A 20313-nucleotide genomic window follows, 5' to 3' on the forward strand; every position below is an offset into this window, starting at 1 on the left:
TAAAACACCCCAGAGATGTTTTAGTGACTATTGATGATCTGTGCTTTTTAATCTCTTTGACTGTAGCACAAATTGCTTATAATCAAAGTAGACCATTTGTCTAGGATGATCTTCCTTCCTTCCTTCCTTCCTTCCTTCCTTCCTTCCTTCCTTCCTTCCTTCCTTCCTTCCTTCCTTCCTTCCTTCCTTCCTTCCTTCCTTCCTTCCTTCCTTCCTTCCTTCCTTCCTTCCTTCCTTCCTTCCTTCCTTCCTTCCTTCCTTCCTTCCTTCCTTCCTTCCTTCCTTCCTTCCTTCCTTCCTTCCTTCCTTCCTTCCTTGCTTCCCTCCCTCCCTCCCTCCCTCCCTACCCCCCTCCCTCCCCCCCCTCCCTCCCTTCTCTTTAATTCCAGCTTCTTGATGTTAATAGGCCTGTATTAGAAAAATAAGCAGTGCAACCACTGAATAGCCTTTGGGGAGTCTAATGAATATTTTTGACCACAGCTGTAGCTTAAGAATATAAATTGCCATCATTGCCTTCTTTTATTTTTTTCTTTTTTTCTTCTCTTCTAATTTTATAAGCAACATCCTTGAATTTCAGCTGTGTTTGTGGTGCTTGCTGACACTCCTGTATTTACAGCTTCAAGAGCTGAAAGCCACGGGGCTGCCTGGCTCTGTTCTCTGGCCATATTGCAGTTTAGTGATATTTTTACAGCTCATGTTGCTGAAGCAACTGTTTGATGTGATGGCACGGAGCATCTCCAAGTATTTTACGTTTCTGCTAATGACGTTGTCATTAATATGACGTTGTCGTCCACCACAACAACTGCTCGGGGTTTGTCTGCTTGGGGCAGCCCAGCACCTCCGGCCCTCGGGGTGCTGGGGCTCGGGGCACAGCAGCATTGCTAAAGAGGCGATCCAGGAGCTTCAGAGGGATGAGGGCAGGCGCTGGAATGCGATGACAAACAGCTCCTATTAGCAGAGTTCAAAAGGGCCCGGGCTGAGCATCCCTGCCCCTCCGGTACCACACGTAGGCAGCATTCCTCCCCAGGAGCACAGCCAGCACCTTAACCGCGCCTGCTTTCAGCCCCGCCGCAGCAAACGGCTGCCTCGTTAAATAAACACCTGCAGTCTTTGTTCAGGCTCCCCTGAATGCGAGAAACATTCTTTCCTGCCTAAAGTGCCGGACAACAAAAATTATCCAGCCGGGAAAGATGCATGCATTTTCACTCTTCCTCTCTTCCCCATTTAAATGCCATTGCAGGAAAGGAGAGAACAAAACCCTGCTTTAACGCTGATGGCACCACTCTGCTCCTACCACAGGTTTGTGGTTAAGTAGTGTGTATGGACATTTTTTTTCTGCTGTGAAAGGGGACATTATTCTGTCACAGCACAATCAGATTGTGAGTGGCTGTTCCTTTAGAAAGCTGTCTAGTTACAGGGTGTGCCAAAATTACCAGGGGCAGAGGCAGATAATCCTGTTTACAATCAGTCACCAGGATGTTATAAAAGGATCATTTAAAAAAAGCAGGAGGCAGAATTAGATAAATCTCTTGGCAGGAAGGCAAATATTTGGCCCTTCGGGTTTTCTGGTGCCAGCCAAATACCATCAGACCATGAAGTTACTTTCTTACCATTACCCAAAAAAGAAGGAAGAATCACAGTACTGCCAGGTACCTATATGTCAAAAGGCAAACATCACAATGACTTTTGCACTTAAATGGAAATAATCATTCCAAATCTATAGGAATAACCACAGACAAATCATGAATACAGCAACTATTAAGAAGTCACTGTCAGCTAAAACCCTGTGTCTATTTCATTCACTGTATCCTACAGCTTTTTGTTAATAAACAGAAACCCTTAGAGCAAAACAAGAAGTCAATTTTCTTCTTGTTTAAATCCCCTCTAGCCAGTAGAGCAGTATCAGAGATTAAAACATTGGGTCTAAGATTCAGCAGCATACTTTGCTTTTCTGTTTGCTTGGTCAACGTTGGTTTTATCACTTTCTTTAATATGATCCTGTAACTCCTGGCTACAGGAAATAGCAGTGTAAAGATAAGAGGTTTTAGTGTGCATCAACCTTGTTGGTATCTTCACAAATTCACAGCAACATTGAGGATGGAAAAGACCTCTGGAGATCATCTTTGTCCAAACCCACACCTGCTCAAAGTGAGGTAAACTAGAGCAGAGTTGTTCAGTGCTGCATCCCATCAGATTTCGAGTGTCTCGAAGGACAGGAACTGCCAACAACCTCTCTTGGCAACTTGTTCCAGTGTTTAACCAAACTCACTGTAAAAAAGTTTTGGATCTTTTTAAAGTAGTTTTCTCATGTATTCAAATGGAATTTCCTGTATTGCAATTTGTGCCCTTGCCTCTTGTCCTGTCACTGGACACCACTGTGAAGAATCTGGCTCCATCTTCTTTTCTCCTCTCCCAGACCAGGTTTTTATACATATTGATAAGTTCCACTCCTGACACTTCTCCTGACCTCCTGAACAGTTTCAGCTCTCTCAACCGCTCCTCCACTCTCTTAATCATCTTCATGGCCACTTGCTGCACTTTCCATATCTTTCTTGCACTGGGGAGCGCAGAACTAGGCAGGGCACTCCACATGTGCCTCACCAGAGCTGAGTAAAGAGGAAAGATCACCCCTCTTGACTTGCTGACGATGCCCAAGACACTGTTGGCCTTCTTTGCTGCAGGAACACATTGCTGGATCCTGTTCAACTTTGTGTCCACCAGGACACACAGGTCGTTTTCTGGAAAGCTGCTTTCCAGACGGTCAGCCCCCAGCTCTGCAGCGGTACATGGAGTTGTTCTTCCCCAGGTGCAGGACTGGTCACTTCTCCCTGTTGAACTTCAGGAGGTTCCTGTCAGCCAATTTCTCCAGCCTGGTGACATCCCTCTGAACAGCAGGATACAACCACCTGGTATATCAACCACTACTCCTGGTTTCATATCATCATCTGCAGAGTTCCTGAGGGCACTCTCTGCCACATTGTCAGGTCATTTATGAAGATGTTAAACAGTGTCAGTTCCACTACCAGCCTCAGTCCCCACTAGTGACTGGCTTCCAGCTGAACTTCATTCCCCTGTCCATAGCCCTCTATGCCTGGGACTTCAGCCTGTTTTCAGATACTGGGTCTGGTGGCTTCCCTTTGCCAATAGGGTGGCAGCCTTCAACTGAAAGTCTGCTAGACTTGTTTGACTAAGCCATCAAAATGGGATGGTTACTAGATAAAGCTGAGCTTACTATTTTGAACTAAACAGAGGATCAAGCTGATGCTGCAAAAATGAACTTTCTGAGTTTTTCAGTGCTACAAACTATATAGTTCTGGTTTTAGATTTTTCGGTGCCTTTTTCCCATGCAAGTCCCTTAAAGCTGTGCTTACTGATTGAAACAAAGTGGTAGGAAAAGCAGTGTGCTTATGGGGTCATAACATCATCACTGCCAATGCCAGTTCATCTAGACACAAAGAAGGACAGTAAACAGGAACATTTAAGCCACGTCGAATCTTCAAAGTGCAGACAAAAAAACAAGCCCTGGAGAGTCTGTCTGGTCAGTGAATTCCTTCTGTCTGGAAGTGATGAAATACATGGCAGTTCTTAAGGGTTGTCTTCGAGTAGTGCTGGTATGAGGATTTGAGTGTGATAGTTAACTGTCAAACCAAAATCATCAATCAACTGCTAAGGTATGAAATGATCCCACTTCTTTTGTCTAGTCTTAGATCTTTCCTGGAATATAATTTGAGTATTGGAAACTTTCTAGCTCAGAAAAACCCAAACAAAGAAGATGGCAGTAAACAGAAAGATTTGGTCCAAATTTTTGGAGGTAACATCAACAACATCAATTTTTCCATGTTTAGGGTCTTCCTGGGTGACACTTTAAAGAGACAGAAGATAGAGGTACTTGGCTAAAAAATCCTGACATGTCCATATTTTCATCAGCTTTCATGAATCAAATACTCGAGGAAACAAAAGTGAAGGAAGGTGTTCAACTTCTTGTTTGGCAGTGTTTGCTTCAAAGTCTACACAGGATGATAATGTTGGCTGTTCCACTCTCTCATCTTCCTTGGTTCTCTCCCGTAGTTCTGTATCTTTTTCTAGGTATCCATCTACTGCACATGGGCTCCACTTTTTCTCTCATACTGGTACTATTGGCGTGGATTGAAAGTTTTGTGATCTTCATTTCTCATGGTCTTGTAAAGTATTGTGGAAAACAGTGACATCTGCCACATATTTGTGATTATGAAGCCATGAAGGGACTTGGATGACAGTGACAAATGCCAAGGAGTGGCTTACATTTCCATGATACCTTTGGTTGCCTCTGCTCCTCTGCAGAAACAGGGACCTTACAGAAATTACAGTAAGCAGGCTAATAAAATGAATTTAAATCATCCAGGCAGCCAGATCCATTGTTTGAGAGAACCACTTGATTAGGTGAGAGATTGCCCTTTAAATACTTTTTCCAGACAGCTTCCTGGGCTAGGATGAGGCCAGAGAACCAGAGAAGGTGGTGTAAGAAGAGTGCTGTGCCAAGCAGCTTTGTGGAAGGGAAGGTAGAAGGTGAAATGCAGCTTATTCCCCCAGGCTCAGAGGCTTAGTAGAAATATGGTTGGCAGTAACAGTGATGAGCCTACATGTGGAGCTGATGCCACATGGCTATCTGTCTTCTGGGGTTCCTCAGCATTTCTTCCCAGTGGTTTCTCTGTGTGCCTGTGACATGCAAGCCCAGGCTGCACTTGCCAAGCACATGGGTCTGCCCAGCACCATCCTGGCTCAGCATTTCTAGCTCCACGCTGGAGGCACGCAGCAGCTCATGAGGCACCTCAAACATGATCATCTCATTCCACACAGGGTTGATCTTGTGTTTTGCACGTTTGGTCTGCTTCTTCTTCAGCTTCAAGGACCGATGTCTCAGAGTCACCTTGACAGAAACATCTGTAAAGGAAGTGGAGAGAGACACCATATTAATGAGCATGCAACAAAACGAATGCAAGATTATTATTTTAACTGGTGACATCAGACTGAGAGAGAGAACGCAAGAAACACTGATCTTGGTAGGTTTGGCTTTCACTTTTTAGAAATTTTAAAAATCTCTTTGGCTTTCTAAGCCAGACTTTTTTTTTTTTTTTTTTTTTTTTTTTTTTTCCCAAACACCAGCCTTCCTACTTTCTAGATTTACATAACAGCAGAAAAAAACAGTCTCTGTCTCCATGCTATTCTACTCACCATTGCCAAGTAGATCTTTCAGCTGCTTGGAATGGAGATTTTTAGCCTTAATAATCACCACTAGCAGGCGGTTAGCTGCTGGCAGGTAGCTGATAGAGAGCAGAACCTCTCCATGCCCTGTGGACGGCTCCTGGAAATGGAGACACAGGAAGGGTTAATTTTTTATACAATCTTGGCCATAACATTAGGAAAACTAAATAATGCAAGGTGATAGGTGGAAGGTCTTGGAATGACCAAGTTGTTTCCCTGTCTTGTATAGGAAAGAGATCTTTCCAATTACACTGGATGAGAATAAACCCGGGAAAGATGTCTGAGAGGGCTCCTCCACTCGTAAGGCCCTGACCGTGTGAGTTACTGCTTTCCTTTGTCACTGGAAAGTAACTGCTTCCTAACACCTACTTTTAGTGGAATATTTTAGTCAGAAGAAGAGGATTTGGGGCTGAACTACATGCGAGTAGTCAGACACTCCTTTTTTGAGAGATTATCTAGCTGCCCTACTTCCATTACTGCTTTTCGTAATTCACTCTTCACTTCAGCTGTTCTTTCTGTGAGGAGGCTCTGACCAGATGTGGACCCTGGTGCACACTGTCTAGCAGGAATGTACGGCTCTCTGGGAGCTGTAGGTGATACCCAGATCTGTGTGCCACACAGCCAGACCCTGGAGCTAGGGTTGAACCTTCTCTGACACCCATACTTGGTATGGGAAAAACCCAGCTGAGCTGAAATCCTCTGTGAGCTCCACACAGTACTTCATCTTCCTTCCAGGCCTGTCTTCCCTCAAGCCTGTGAGCCTCCTGCCCCTGCGGGATTTCCTCAGGGAAAACAACCTGAACCATGGCTTTCACTTCAGGGAGCCACACTTTTTTTTCCCCCCCCCTCTTTCTCGTTTCTTATTTCTCTCTTCCCATCAGTGATTGGCCTCTTAGCCTCCTGACCTTCCTGCCCTTCCTTCCTGCTTTCCCTGGCCGAGCACCCTGAGGGGGAAGCAGAGGGACGTGAGCAGGGCCCATGGCTCTCCTCAGCAAAGCCTTCTTCCCCTGGGGAGCTGGTGGGGATGGGAAGGAATCCCATGCTGGTGCCCACAGAGCTGCCAGCCGGCAGGAGTGGCACAAGGGGAGCATCGATTCCCTCAGTTAGTAGGAGCTTGTGACAGAATTCTGTTCGAATGTAAAGTTAATGAACCAGAAGAGTCCCAGAAAGCCAGTGTCAATTCAATAGACTCCCTTTGGACTCCTTAGCATGATTTACACGCTTTAGGACAGACAGCCCTTCTCCAGGCCATTTCTGTGCTCTGCACTCCCACTTCTAAGACAGCTATAAATATTTCAAATTAAGTTTTCACCCACTTGCTAACAACAGGCAAGGACAGGCCCCTGTAAGCTCTGCATGAGCTGACTGACTCTCCAGAAAACATGGCTGTCATCGCTGTCTGGCTCGAATGACTTACTTGTCATGCACAAACCGGGTGGGAGGCCATTAGCAAGAAGCCTGAAATTCAATCCCGAATCGGCTCAAGTAAATACCTTTTTTTTTTTTTTCATGTGCTCAAGTAGCAACGAAGGGCTCCTATGAATTTCACTTACATAAATCCTGTCCTGAATCTAAGTGGATCTTAAAAAAACTCTTCCACAAAACCAATGAGAGGCAGATTCAAATGGCTCTGTGTCCACTACAAAAAATTGTTTGTACACTGAGAGACAAATACAAATACCATCTCAATACAAAACTGCTGCTTAGTCATAAGCAGCTTTTGTTTATGTATCCCCTCTGCATCTCACCTGGTCCCACACTATAGCTTTTGGCTAGGAATTGTTTCCTGTAGCCCCAGGCACAGATAGAGTGGAGTCTGGGGCGGGGGAGGGGGTGGCAGGGCTCTGTAAACGTGCACACACGCACGCACACACAAACGTACACATTGTGCACACATGGTGCATCTTGTGCTTGTGCCTTTCTAGCTCCTAATATTCTGATCAATTTTTGGCCAGCCTGTATTCACGTGAAACCAAAACCTGCAATGGAGTTTTACGTGAAGAGACCAAGTCAGAGTTACTTTTCCTTCCTCCTCCTTATGTGTTATTTTTTTTTCTTTTTCCTGCTACATCTATAGCCTGTACTTCGTGCTGCAACCTTGAAATTTAACGCAAATACCAGAGCTTCAGTCTTCTTTTCTGTGCAATAAGGATAAAAAGGAGGTCGTCAAAGAAGTACGTGTGCAGGGCACCTTGAAATCACAAAAGGAACGGTGCTATGCAAGGAGCCACTATCATCACTGTCATTAGTAAAGCAGTGGGAGGGAAGGAAGACAAGATAAGCATATCAGTCTGCCATATCTACGCTTTGCATTGCTCACAGCAGTTCATGAATTCCTGAATACTAATTACATTACCTGATTAGCTGTAAGCTCCCCTCAGCTCCTTCCCTTCTGTGTGGGAGAACTACTGGGAAGTTAGGAATGAAATTTCTGCAGCTCATGGCTTTTCAAGGAAATGTCAGACTTTAAACAAAGCCAAATAACTTTGTTCCTGGATGGATGCTGTCAAAAATAGCTTCTCTTTTTTGATCAGCTCTTCCTCACTCCCTCCTGCTCTGATTCTTGATGAATGATCTGTACATAAGGTGTCTGTGCAATGGTTGGCTCTCTCAGGTCCCAGATGACGCAAATTCAGCTTTCACTGCACATCCTCAGCTCAAACTGGGGCACTGTTCAGCAGTACTGTTAGTGTTAACCTTGTGCTGTCAGCCTGGAGAAAAAAATAATGCTGCCGTGCTTCTATGCATAGTTGTGAAGCTGGGCCAAGGCAGAATACCCAGTGTGCTAGGACTCCATCGGGTATACTTGAGTGACAACTGACCATTGCTATGAACTTGTACCTCGGGTATAGGTTACAAAGAAGATACTACAATAGATTGTGTGTGTGTACTCCATCTATCTCACTTTAGGAATTTAAATCCTTGTATTGGAATAATTTATTTTGGACATCTCTTTTTACAGCAGCAGGCTGGGAATTAATTTCAATTTGCAGCTATTATGCAAATATTTAGCCTTGTGCTTGAATTTCATTCAACTGATTCAGACCACCCATTAGTTTCTGCTGCCTCTCTCTCTGCCAGAGGTTTTTTAGAGTGGCCAGCCCTGTTAGCATTCAAGTGCTGATTATATAAATTAGCATTATTGGAAATCAGAAATGCTATAACTCTGTAGTCTGTGTCTGTGGCCAACTCAGTGGAGAGCCCTTACCCCTGATGGTGACAGGCAATAATTTATTTCAGCATGCTTAATGACACTGCTAGTGGTGTTTTGCATTGCTCACTCCTTACCATACCAGAGTACAACAGGTACCTGTTCATAGGGATGTACTGGTAGCAACAATAGCTGTATCTGTTAGCCATGTTGCTAAGTGTATTGCTGCTGCTAGAAGAAGAATCTAGTTCATGGCAGGGAAAAGGCTCCTGAGGAAATGTGCAAGAAGTTAATGTGCATGAAGCATCCCCTGCACCTACCTCAAGTACTGTTATAATCCTTCCCTCCGTTTTCCCTGTCTATGCGGCTGGGAATGTGTGGGGAAGGAAGGAAAGGGAGGTTTCAAAATTTAAGAAAACCAACACAATGCAATGAGCAGTGTTTTGTCATCTCTCAGAATGAAAAACACTGCTGGATTGATCCCAGGAAAAGGTAAGGGGTCTTTAGTCAAACTTTTCATTCTCAACAATGTATTTCACTCCTAGCTTAAGACTCTGTGGTGCCATCATATGCCTTACCCACACCCAGCTCTGCAGCGTCTCTCCATCCTGCTCTGTAGGCATTCTCTGGTATTTCAGCTCTTGCTACCATGGTCCTGCATTGCTAATTCACAGAAACTCACAAAACTCTTTCTAGACATAAGCTTTGAATTACATATATCAGTGTCAGATTTTCATGTAATTGAGGGAGGAGGAGAGGGAGTTTTGTCACAGCTTAACTTCCAGGTGCTGTCAATGCTAGGTCAATGTGCCTTTGATTGCTTTCTGAAATGATTAGCTACAGACCAACACAGAGCAGTGCTGAGTGACCTCTGCCATCACATATCACCCCTCCAAACCTGGCTCCAAAAAAATCAAGGCACCCACTGAAATGCAGCCATCCTGGGAGAGGGCTTCCCTTGTCCAGGCAATTAATAAGTAAGAGTCTCTGGAATATGGAAACAGGCTGAGTACATACCTTCTCTGGGGTCTTTAGCCTTTCCCACTGGGCCATCCCAAAGGACTCCTCCATGTTAGCAAGGCTAAGCTTGAGTTCCCCCACAATGCTGTGTCTGGAGAACTTGTCGCAGTTTCTCAGGGTGAGGGTCAATGTCCCCTCTGGCATCTCCTCCTCTGTTAATGGAAATCGCAGGACCTCCTCCCAGATGGTGTGAAGCATCTTCTTCTTCAGCTCTGTCTGGGCCTCAGTGATACCAAACTTGCTCACTAGTGTGCCCAGTATGTAGCAATGGCACCCAGCATCTTGGTCACCATTCAATCTGCCATACATAGCTGGAAAAGAAATATTGATTGCAAGAACCTCCGACAAAAGACAGCCTTGAAATAACTGTGGCTAAATTGCATATTTCATGAAAGCCATAAAATAAAACAGCTGCATAGACATTAACCCCTCTTCCTGCTTGCATAGGGCAGGCTATGCCATGAACCCATGCTATAGTGTTTTCCTCATGCTGTATAATGTCCTTGTCCTTCTGCCACTGCACAAGGATTCTGTTAGTATTTGGGAGGGCAACAGCTGAGTTCAGGGAAACATGCTCAGTTGAAATATGCAGAGCAGCAATGAGATGAGACACAGCATGGCACAGGGATGGGCAGCTCTCATTTACTCTTACCTTACTCTCTTACATAAAGAAAGCTTCTTACAAAAGCTTTAAAAGCAGCATGGTCAGCCACAAACATCAGAGAGGGATGAGACCTCCCTCTTGGCACACATGCACCCCTGTGCAGGACGTGTCTAAGGGTTATTGTGTTCTGCTTGTCCAACCTCTGGTAAATGACTCCTTCAGAAGCCATCCCACAGTCCAAAAGATCTGTGTCAAGAATCAAGCAACCTTAATTTTATACCCCTTTTGTGTTGAAAAGTCTAGAGTGAGAGTGGCATTTCACACTTCTCTTCAGTTGCATCAATGGAATTGTGCTGCCTTCTCTGCAGCAACAGAAACACACCTTCCTCCAACGGGTCATGAAACAGTATGGCTTTGTGGGCAAAACTGAAGTCCTTGCTGCAGCCAGTCCAAGGACAGCTGCTCCTGAGCTTCCAGCTCTCACAGTTCACTGGAGTCTCCAGATTTCTCAGGGGAGCAGAGCTGGGGAGCAGAACTGGATCCTGCCTGGGTGGCAGTGAGGCACCCAGGGAGGAGTACACATGCAGAAGAGCTGTGGTGGCAATCTGCAAGCATGGGTGTCCACCCTAGAGAGAAGCTGTGGTCTTGCTGCTGGCAGGTGACCCACAGCAGCAGCTGCTGTTTAGCACCCTTTCAGTTCGTGCTTGAGAGGCTCTAATTTGTTTAGGTTTCCACAGAGATCTGGACTGTGCATGAATTACTCAGTCAGCTTATTTTACTTTCCCAGAGGAAATGATCATGCTGCAGCCCTGAGTGGAGAAGCTGTTACAGTTCAGTTCCCACTTCAAAGAGTGACACAAAACTCAGCCAGGCACAGCCAGATGGACTTTTCTTAGTGGCCTAGAAGGTAAGTCTGGTATCTCCAGCTCAGCCTTTTACTTGTCCTGAGGAAGAGGCAGTAGGTACTGGGTCAAGTTGAAGAATGAAAGTTATAGAGGAAGGAGATAGTAACACCCTTCCTTCCCCCAGAGTAAAAAATAAAACGTGCTTTGTATCAAGTCTGTGACTGGTGGAGCCCATCCTGATTCCTGGCTTCTGCTTTTGAGCTGTGCAAACAATTGTTCCCAAGCCATTCCCTGAACACTCACTTCAAGCAGTGTCATTGCCAGGTTTTTCTAGTCTGCAAGTCCAGAACCAGTGAAATACCCAGTGGTAGAGAACTCTCTATAAAATCAACAAGTGTCTTTTACCCTCCAGATGGAGAATCACCAGTGGAAGATCTCTGGCCCTTACCTTCCAGAAGGGCCACCCGCAGCTCAGCTTTTTCTTGGTCGTATGTAAGGGAGTAGCGCAGCTCAGGGGCCTGGTTACAGCTGGCTGCCTTCTCGGGGTTCAGGTGCTCTGTGACACACACGTCCTTCACTACACCTGGAACTGAAATAACCCGTTTAGCAAGCAGGTCTTCAACTTTCAAGGAGAACAAACCCACCCTGTCTTGACACCACTTTTCTAAATGTCTTACTAGTCTTGCATCTTGTATGCAGGAATAGAATCTGTGTTCCTTCTTCCTCCATCATCGTATCTCCACTTTTCTCTGTTTTCTCACACTTTCAGCTGTTTCTACAACAAGCCTTCTGCTGTCTAACACCTTGTGCTCTAAGATGGTTCGCACACTTGCTCTTTTACCTTGTGCCTAGGCCAAGGTATCTAAACTATACTCATTACTTGTTATATTGCTTTAAATAGTTTTCAACTTGCATTGGTGAATTAAACCTTGTGTTCTTTTGAATGAGCAGGCTCAAGCATGGCAGGAAACAAACTTCCTTGTGCCATTAGCAGCTCAGAGAGGCTCTTACACCACCACACTTATATAAAGCTTTAGCCTACATGCAGCCATCACCCTTCCACCTCTCCACCCTCTGATCTTCTCCCTGGCATCTAAGGATGTGGCTCAGACAGTCTCTTCCTCCAAGGTAGCTGCTTCCCATGGTACTTCCTTTTCCATACTCAGAAGTCTTAAGGTGGAAGTGTGAATGTAGCAATCATCCTCCCAGAAGGACAAAAATATAATCTGTAGCAATTTTTAAAAACTAAAGAGTTATCTTAAAAAAATAATGACAGATGGCATTGTGTCTGTGGCAAATGGTTTTATTAATGTGCTAACCATAAGAGTTAATTATTCTGCCAAAAGACAGCTATGAAGGTAAAAGCCAGTATGGAACCAACTCAGACATGCTGCCAGATGTATATAATTAAGACTGCATTTTCTTTCAGGCTCCAGGAATCTTATGTTCCAGGCTTTGGCATGTTACCGTTTGGGCTGGCTGGAAAACAAGAATTCTGTTTGGCAAAGATGTCTGAGGTGTCAGCCTTTAGTTTCACTGCAATTTACAACAAGCCGAAACCATCTCACCAAAACAGGGGGAAAAAAACAGCAGAGAAAATAAAGTAGAAGCTTGAACCCTTGCTGCCAGTGTCACTGACAAGGACAGTTTCTGGACAGCTAGAACTTGTCCTGGAGGAGATACGCTGCATAGCTTTGACCAGATATTTCACCCATACTCTGGCACTGCTCTCAGTTAAACGACACTAAATATATGTTTTTCTACAAAATGTCGACTTCCAGTAAGTCAGATTCTTCAACACAAAAGATGTTTAGATAAAAAAAATTACAGCCAGACACAATTACAGCTTTGTTATCTGAATGTTCTGATGAACTTCATGACTACTTTCTATTAAACACAAGCATTGAAGAGAGGACTCACTCACAATGCTCATGATAAGAGAGTGGAAAGCGCCCCACGTCTTCGTTTTCACATTTATTTCTCTAACTACAATCACATTATGATCAGAAGTATTACAGATCTACACCCAGAAAATCAATTGTTAGTCTGAAGATCAAATGCTCCTACCGTTTTGAGGGAGAACAAACAGCTCTTCATTGACTTGTATCTTCATCCTGTTCTCATCCAAACCAGTATGTTTTCCAGCAGCTGGTTCTTCTGTTGTCTTCAGGGAGTACTGTGTGTAGTTAACAATTTCAGGTGAAGTTACTACTGGTTTGGGGCCATAAATGTTGGGAAACTTCAGGAGTGCTCGAGGCTGGACTGGCTCTGCGGTTTTCTTCACGTTGAACTGAAAATTAAAACCTTGTTTATTACTTCGCACTAATTAGACTAATTCTTCCAATTCTCAATGTTAAATGAGCTGAGACAAAGGGAGAAAAGACGATGGCTGAAGAGGTCATTCTTACCATCATTATTTCTTGGGTTGTAGAAACCACTGCCTGTACAGCCAGTGTTACATCTTTTCAGATTTACTCCTTTACAGATGTTTGGTTGCCACAAGGAAAAGAGATGTTCTTATTGTTTGATTATTCCTCTGTTCCTATAACAGTTAAACCTTCTGTCCTAAGTCTGTGTTTTCTCTTAGCACAGAAATCAACCATGAAGTTCACTTTACTATGATTGAGGTAGGGTATTTTACCCAACATCAAGAGGCTATAGCCACCCACAGCTTTCAGAACATTTTACATGCTTATGTAGTAAGCATTAGAAAGACAAAGACATGAATCATACTATCACTTGGAGCAAGTACAACCATGGTGTAATAAGAATGGTTGAACAAGTGAACCCCGCAATGGCAGGCAACCACAAGTGGTTGATTCAGTGGTCATCTCAGCCTCTTGGACTATCTCTTGACTCTGTGGATGAGAGCTCAGATCCTCAGACAGACATTTCCCCTTCATTGAACCAGGGTTGAAATTTGGATTTATGTCCAAGTTTATTTTTAACATGCCCTGCTGAATCATGAACATGGAATGAGCAGAAGAACCTGAAAGGTGGTGTCATGCTCAGGTTGCCCAAGCAAAGTTTGTTACAAGGGCATTAGTCTTCTCCAAAAACAATGAAAAATATTTTAGTGGAGTATAAATGTCCTCTTATCCTTATGTCCCAAGAAATAATCCTGTCTGCTCACAACTGAAATAATTCCTCATTAATTTATATTTGGATTCATCAATGGGAAAGAAAAAAAGCTGACTAGCACATGACTCTGACCCTTGCAATAGATTTCATTATTAATTTTTCCAAAACACAAAAGACAAAAAGCAGAAGTTGGTTGATTATTGTGCAGTGGGATTCTCTCCAACCACATTGTCTGCTAACCTATTCAGTGTTAAGCTTAGATTGAGGGTGAGCCAGAAAATGTTCAGAAATGTAATTAAAGTTTTTTGTTAGTCTCATTGTTTCCTATTAATAATGAATGTAGAGAGTGCCCTGAAGCACTTGTCTGTATTGGGACTTTGTGGTCCCATTTCACGTGTCCTGAGGGAGCATAGCTATTCCCCAAGAAACAGAACAAAAGAAAGGGAACAGTCTTGGACTTCAGCTCTTTAGTCATACTCTGCTTATGGAGATCATAGCGCTATGGCTACATGCACCTGACAGTGGTAAAGAACTAATCAGGTCAGCAGCTCCATCTTCTCAGGGCAGCCAGTGCATCAGTGTTTAGGACTCCAGGATGTAACACAGTGTTTTGCTTTGTGTCATTTTAAGGGCTCTGAAAGAGCTGCGGGTTAAGAAAGCAAGTCGTCCCTGTGTGCAGTCCCCACCTGGCACGCAGCTGGGTTTGGGTGTTATGTAAGTCATAAGGTGCAGGTCTGTAAGAGAGATCCCTTGGTTAGAGGTGTGAGCCTCATCACTCCTAAAAGACATTGGAAATTTGAAGTTACTAATCCAAACCTTAAATGCATTTTTACATTATTCTAAAATTCAAGCAGCCCAACCAAGAAAAATAGGTTAGGAATCACTGGACAACAGCTTGAAAAAGCAGGTTGCTTTTGTTCTGCCAAGGCATTTACTTCTAACACACATTTAGTGCCTGCCACGTGGGTCAGTCCCTGCTGGTCTTTCTCTCCTGAAGTTGCCGTGTAGAGCTGCTGTCCTACCAGCTACTGACCATCACACCAGAGCATTATGCCTGCTTTGCTGAGCACTGCTAACATACTTTGGGATCTTTGCAGATGAAAAACACCATACAAATGTGAGATATCATTAGTACAATCTTTTCTGCCACTTCCTAAAAGCCAGACATTTAGTCAGGAAATCCATCAGCACACGGCAACTAAGAGCTCCACTGGGTCTAAATATTCCTCTTGTCTGTCTACTCTGCAGAATTAGAGATGAGAGACATATGCAAGCACAGTGGGACTCGCCCACCCCCTCTTCCAACTGCATCTGCCTCTGTTTATTAGTTTTGCTGCCAGCTCTGGTCTCAAGTGGGTTCTGCTAATCTAGTTCTATAGTAGTGCCCTATGTAGTTCCCTTTGCAAATCATCAGCATAAATAAATCTAATAAATAAGATTATTAGAAATAAATGAAGAGAAGAGCAGAAGAGTTCAGATAGTTCTGCATGAAATGCTTGAAAACGAAGAAACCAAAAGTAGCAAGGAGGCTGCTACTGATCCTTCTAGGTCCCCACCCCGGTGTCACTCAAACAATGCACCAGATTGCTGCCAGTGCTGAATGAATCTAGGAATCTTCATTCTGCATGCTTTTCTGAGACTTTACAAATTTGTAGCAGTTGTAATTGTTCTGTAGACTTATATTTGTGTTTGAATTCTTCCTCCTCACATATGCAGGGCATGTCCATGGGGAGCCTCTATGGCAAATACAAACATCAGTGTCATGGGAGATGTGCCAAGTGAATAAAATGCAGTCTTGCTTCATTTTTCTTTTGTCATCTCTGTTTATCAGAATCAATGTCCCTGACAGGCTTCAGTAATTAAGTATGTCAGGCACTGACCAGGACTTACAGTGCACTAATGTAGAGAGAAAAAAGTCCCAACAAGACAATTTATAAATATAGACACAGATGATGAAACTTCACAAGATCATAACTCAATTTGAGTTTTATTCCTTCAAGGTTTATAGGCTGACTCTGAATCAGTGACAGCATAGGAGAAAGCATGTTCCTGGCAGGAAAAATATTTTAATTGGAAAGAATTGTTACATGTATGGAATATGCAAAACAAGAACATTTTGCACTTTCTGTGACAGAATGTTCATTCTTCTGCTATAATTTGGCCAGATTTCTTTTAAAAAAAACCCACACAAACCCAGTAACATTAGCAATAATGCTTCTGATTAGAAATTCTACAATGCTAAAATAATACAATCACTCAGGTAATAGTGATACACTGAGGGCAGGTTAAATAATTTGATCCCTTGTTGGTCAAATACTGGATTAAGTTATTGCAAAACTATGAATATAGAAATATTGTGAAGACCATAATTTAATAGCTGCTGGGTACTGGAGGCTTAATTGGACTTCACTATGAGTTAGTTCTTATGGCAGTCATGCAAGCAAGATGCCACCCCAGACAACAAGCTCCAGGATGGATTAACACTTTCTCAAGATGTTTCTCAAAAGGCTATATAAAAGAAAAATGTCCAGTTGAAGGATGGAGTTAAAGGTTGGAGAGGTTTCTGACCTAGGAGATTACAATAACAGAAAAGTCTCTTGTAGCAAGAGACAGATGCTGAAGTTATCTGTGGGCAATGTTGTTCCAGAAAACAGCTAGAAAAAATGCTATGCAAAGTGATATGACTGTCAAAGTTACACATTTCTCATTTGTTTTGACAGTAAATTTTGAAAATCTCAACAATATTGTGTATCCTTATATACAGGAGTGGGCAAATCCCCTGTATGGGTTAGAAAAGACAAGAAAGGAGCTTGGAAAGAACATGACAAAACTATCAAACAGAATAGCAGGTAAAATTAATAACAGGAAAATACAAACAGGTACTAGCAGGTATTCACTCTGCTGACAGATAATCAGAATGAGCAGCAATCTCTCGAGAAGTCCCAAGCTCAGTGCAGGTGTTTATCTATGGTCAGTGAAGCCATCCTTCCACCCCCCTCCCCCCCAGCAACCAGAAGCTCTGATAATGCAATTCTGTGTATCTGCATCAGATCTCAGAATATAATTAGTAGATTTAGTCTTCTTTCCTCAGAACAAACTGCAAAAGGAGCATGAGGGCTCTTTTCTACTAAGAGCCTAAGACTTGTAGCCAGAGAGAGTCTGAATATGTAATTACAAGCATTACAGAGAAGTTTAATTAGGACTCAGGCTACACTTCAAGGATACAAAAATAATAGGCAGCTCAGATAATTAAAAGGCAAACAAAGACTGTTATACAATGGATCACTGGCCTTTGCAGTTGGCTGGTATGGCATAACACTTGGTTCAGTGGCTAGATGAAGTGAAAAGGATGTAGGCACATACAAATATTGAGAGCAACAGCCAACAGGTAATACTTTCAGGGAGTGACCAGTGCTACAGCTCATGCTAAAGACCATAGTCAACTGAGGAAATCAGTCAAACATTTCCCTTTGAAGGAGAGCTTCCCATTAATGAGCATGTTAGAAGAGTCCTATAATTCCCCTTGCTCTCTCTTGCACTGAGCTCAGGACTGAATCAGGATTTTTGGATTCTAACAAGAAAGACCACACAGAGATGCCTGACATTCTACTCCACATTGCTCTTATTTGAAAAAGCAATTCAGTGTGATAAGATTGTCCAGTCATCACACTCTTGATTTTCACTTGCATTTTATTACAATTTCAATTCCTTGTTTTAACTTTACACATAATTAATCCCCTCTTTTAGAGGGGCAGAGGAAGGAGGAGGGATAGTTTTCATGAGAAACCAGCTGTTGACAGGGAACTATCCTGCAGGACCTGTAAGATATCATGAATAGAGTTAGAGAAATAGCTGCTATAGGAGATCCCAGCAGGAGTCAACTCCTCTATACAATGCTACATGCTACCTGGTAAAGTCCTGTCTCTCCTCAGGAAAATACTTCCCCTGTGTTCTAGCTAGACAGTTAAGCAGCATTTCCAGTCTTCCTCCCATATTTTTGCTATTAGCATCTTTGGCAATGTGGCAGCTGTCTCCTGCTCCAGTAATTCTGTGGGTCACCAACCTCCCACCTCTGTTTCCTGAACACAGTAAACAGATACAGCATAAATCACACGCTGAGTAGCCTAACAGAGAAGTTGCATTCCCACCCTCTCCATTTAAAGAAAAATCACAGAATAAATTAGAGACTGTGTCTTACTTGCTGGACTGGCTGAAGCACACTGGGCTTAGTATTTTCCATGTCCTCCTCTTGGTCCTCTTCTGAGAGTCCTTTCCCAGGTTGCCTGCATTTGCAGAAGCAGGTGAGACCGCAGAGGGCAAGGATGCTAGTTGCAGTCCCTAAGGTAGCACCCAGGGCTATAACTGGGGCAGATAAAACCATTTTCCTGCACTGCACAGGAACAAAAAGCAGAGAAAGCCTCTGACTCCTTCTCCTCCCTGGGAGAGCAGCTCTTGCACATACGCTCCGATTTCTAGCCTGGCTTCATTCTCCTTAGAAGTCTGAAAATAATTCTGCTGTGCAGCAAAGAAAAGGGACCAATCTAGAGACAGAGATAAATCATCCCACCTTTGCTAGGCAACAAGGCTACCTTTCTATCCTGATGATGGAATTTCTGCTCCAGGTCGAGTAGAGGAAATGATGATTGTGGTGCCTGCAATCTCCATATAGCTGCAAACAGGCAGTTTTCATTGAAGCCTGTTCTCCAGCTCCCCTGGGAAAAGTCTGATGTGTGATAGAGAGGAAAGACGTCAGCAGAAGGGGCTGGGCCTTCCTAGCTAAATCACAGAAAGTGCATCCAAATGTTTGATTAGCTCTCTAGCAATATTTCTGAAGGCTAGCTTGCTAATTTGCTCAAGAGGTTGATTTTTTCTCTCTTAAGGCAAAGACAGTGATTGCCAGAAGGTGCTGTCTGAGAAGCCCTGTTATGACAGCACTACAGGATAGCACTATAGTCAGAGTAAAGCCTGCATGTAAGTCAGGCAAAACTTTCTCATTCTTCAGAGACTGGGGAACAACACACATGCAAGAATGAAGCACTGTCCCTCACCTCACCAGCTTCCCCTCAAAGCGTAGGGGCTGAACCTTTTGGAGCTGCTTTCTGGAGCATCAATGCAGAGCTGTACTTCAGTTTAAAACAAAACAGCAACAAATCCTATCAAACAGGACACATTGGCTCATGTGCCACTTCCTCTGGAGAGGATGAGAGAGCAAAAAACGTATGCTAGGTATTAGTCATACTGCTTACTACACCAGTGTCAGGTGAGCAGAGAAGAACCTACATGAATAGACCCAAAGAGCTACGTGTCCATCTTGGTTTTCTCTTGAGATGATGGAGTTACTAACTTTCTCTGACTCATTTATTTTTGCCTTATTTCTCAGATTGCCTACCTTGGGGAAGAGGAGAATAAATGCCATCTTTCAGTGTATTTCTTGTGACACATACAACCGTTTTCTGGGTACTTTACAAGGGATACCTAGTAGCCAGAAGATTATTCTAATTCTGGGCTGGAGTACAACTAGTAAGCAAGAAGCAAAATACTCTGGAGAAAAAACCGCTCAGTTCTTCTGCAAGTTTCTTTGTATTTCTACTTTGCAATACAGATGATGTCCGTGGATCAGGAAAAAAAAATGAGCTATGTACACAGAAATGTTTAGAAATTAAGGGTTTTTTTGACCTTTCTGCAGCTCAGATCCTGTGATGCATTTTTCTTTTTCTTTTTCTTTTTTTTTTGTTTTGATGTGTCACATCTTCCTCATGACGACTCACTCAGCCTTTGTTCCATTATAGATGTCATGTTCACCACCCTGGCACAAAGCTTCCCTCATGCTTGCAACTCTCAGTTTAATTGCTAGACCTTCTTCTTTAATGCTGCAGCACCCTTATGGATGGAGTGCACATTCCCTCATCTTGACTTCTCCACATCTTACCAGGCTTGTCAGACTTGTGTCTCACCCCCCTCTTCCAACCCTCCCAACACCCCATCAGGAAGACAATAATGATAGACTCCTTAAACAGACACGATCCCCCAACACACTGCTGAGCCCATGGGAACTGGCCTTTCAGCCTTAAAGGAACGTGAAAGTGGCCACACCAGGCTGGACCGCTGTCACATCTCTTGCTGTGCTAAGTAGTGGGAAAAATATCACATAAAGGGGATTGAGAAATCTGACTGATCGCTCGCTTGGCTTCTTGCTCCTCATGGCTCAGGAGCTTCCAAAGCCTTGAACAGCATCCTTGTGCTTACCTCTGCTGATCTGAATTTCTTTGCCACAAATAGACTGTTGCAACCATTTGCTGACTTAGCTAACAACTTCATTCAGCCCATAGGCTGAATGAACAGGTAACACTGTAATCATAGGGTCACGAGGT

At 43.5% G+C, this 20313-nt stretch overlaps 1 protein-coding gene across 2 annotated transcripts; it reads right to left on the minus strand.

The window, feature by feature from the left end:
* Positions 1 to 372: 372 nt before the first annotated feature.
* Positions 373 to 18682, minus strand: SYT13 (synaptotagmin 13). 2 transcript variants are annotated; one of them, XM_051622247.1, is made up of 6 exons: positions 18141 to 18682; positions 12929 to 13151; positions 11310 to 11444; positions 9410 to 9723; positions 5212 to 5341; positions 373 to 4920 (listed from the first exon to the last, which is right to left on the minus strand). In XM_051622247.1, the coding sequence occupies exons 1-6, from the start codon at positions 18321 to 18323 to the stop codon at positions 4616 to 4618; spliced, it is 1290 nt and encodes a 429-aa protein (XP_051478207.1). In that variant the 5' UTR covers positions 18324 to 18682; the 3' UTR covers positions 373 to 4615. The 2 variants fall into 2 exon arrangements, with proteins under 2 accessions (XP_051478207.1, XP_051478206.1); XM_051622246.1 differs by having other exon boundaries at positions 11310 to 11450.
* Between the last annotated feature and the right edge of the window lie 1631 nt (positions 18683 to 20313).

Source organism: Apus apus, chromosome 5, assembly GCF_020740795.1.
Source record: "Apus apus isolate bApuApu2 chromosome 5, bApuApu2.pri.cur, whole genome shotgun sequence".
Taxonomy (NCBI): Eukaryota; Metazoa; Chordata; class Aves; order Apodiformes; family Apodidae; genus Apus; species Apus apus.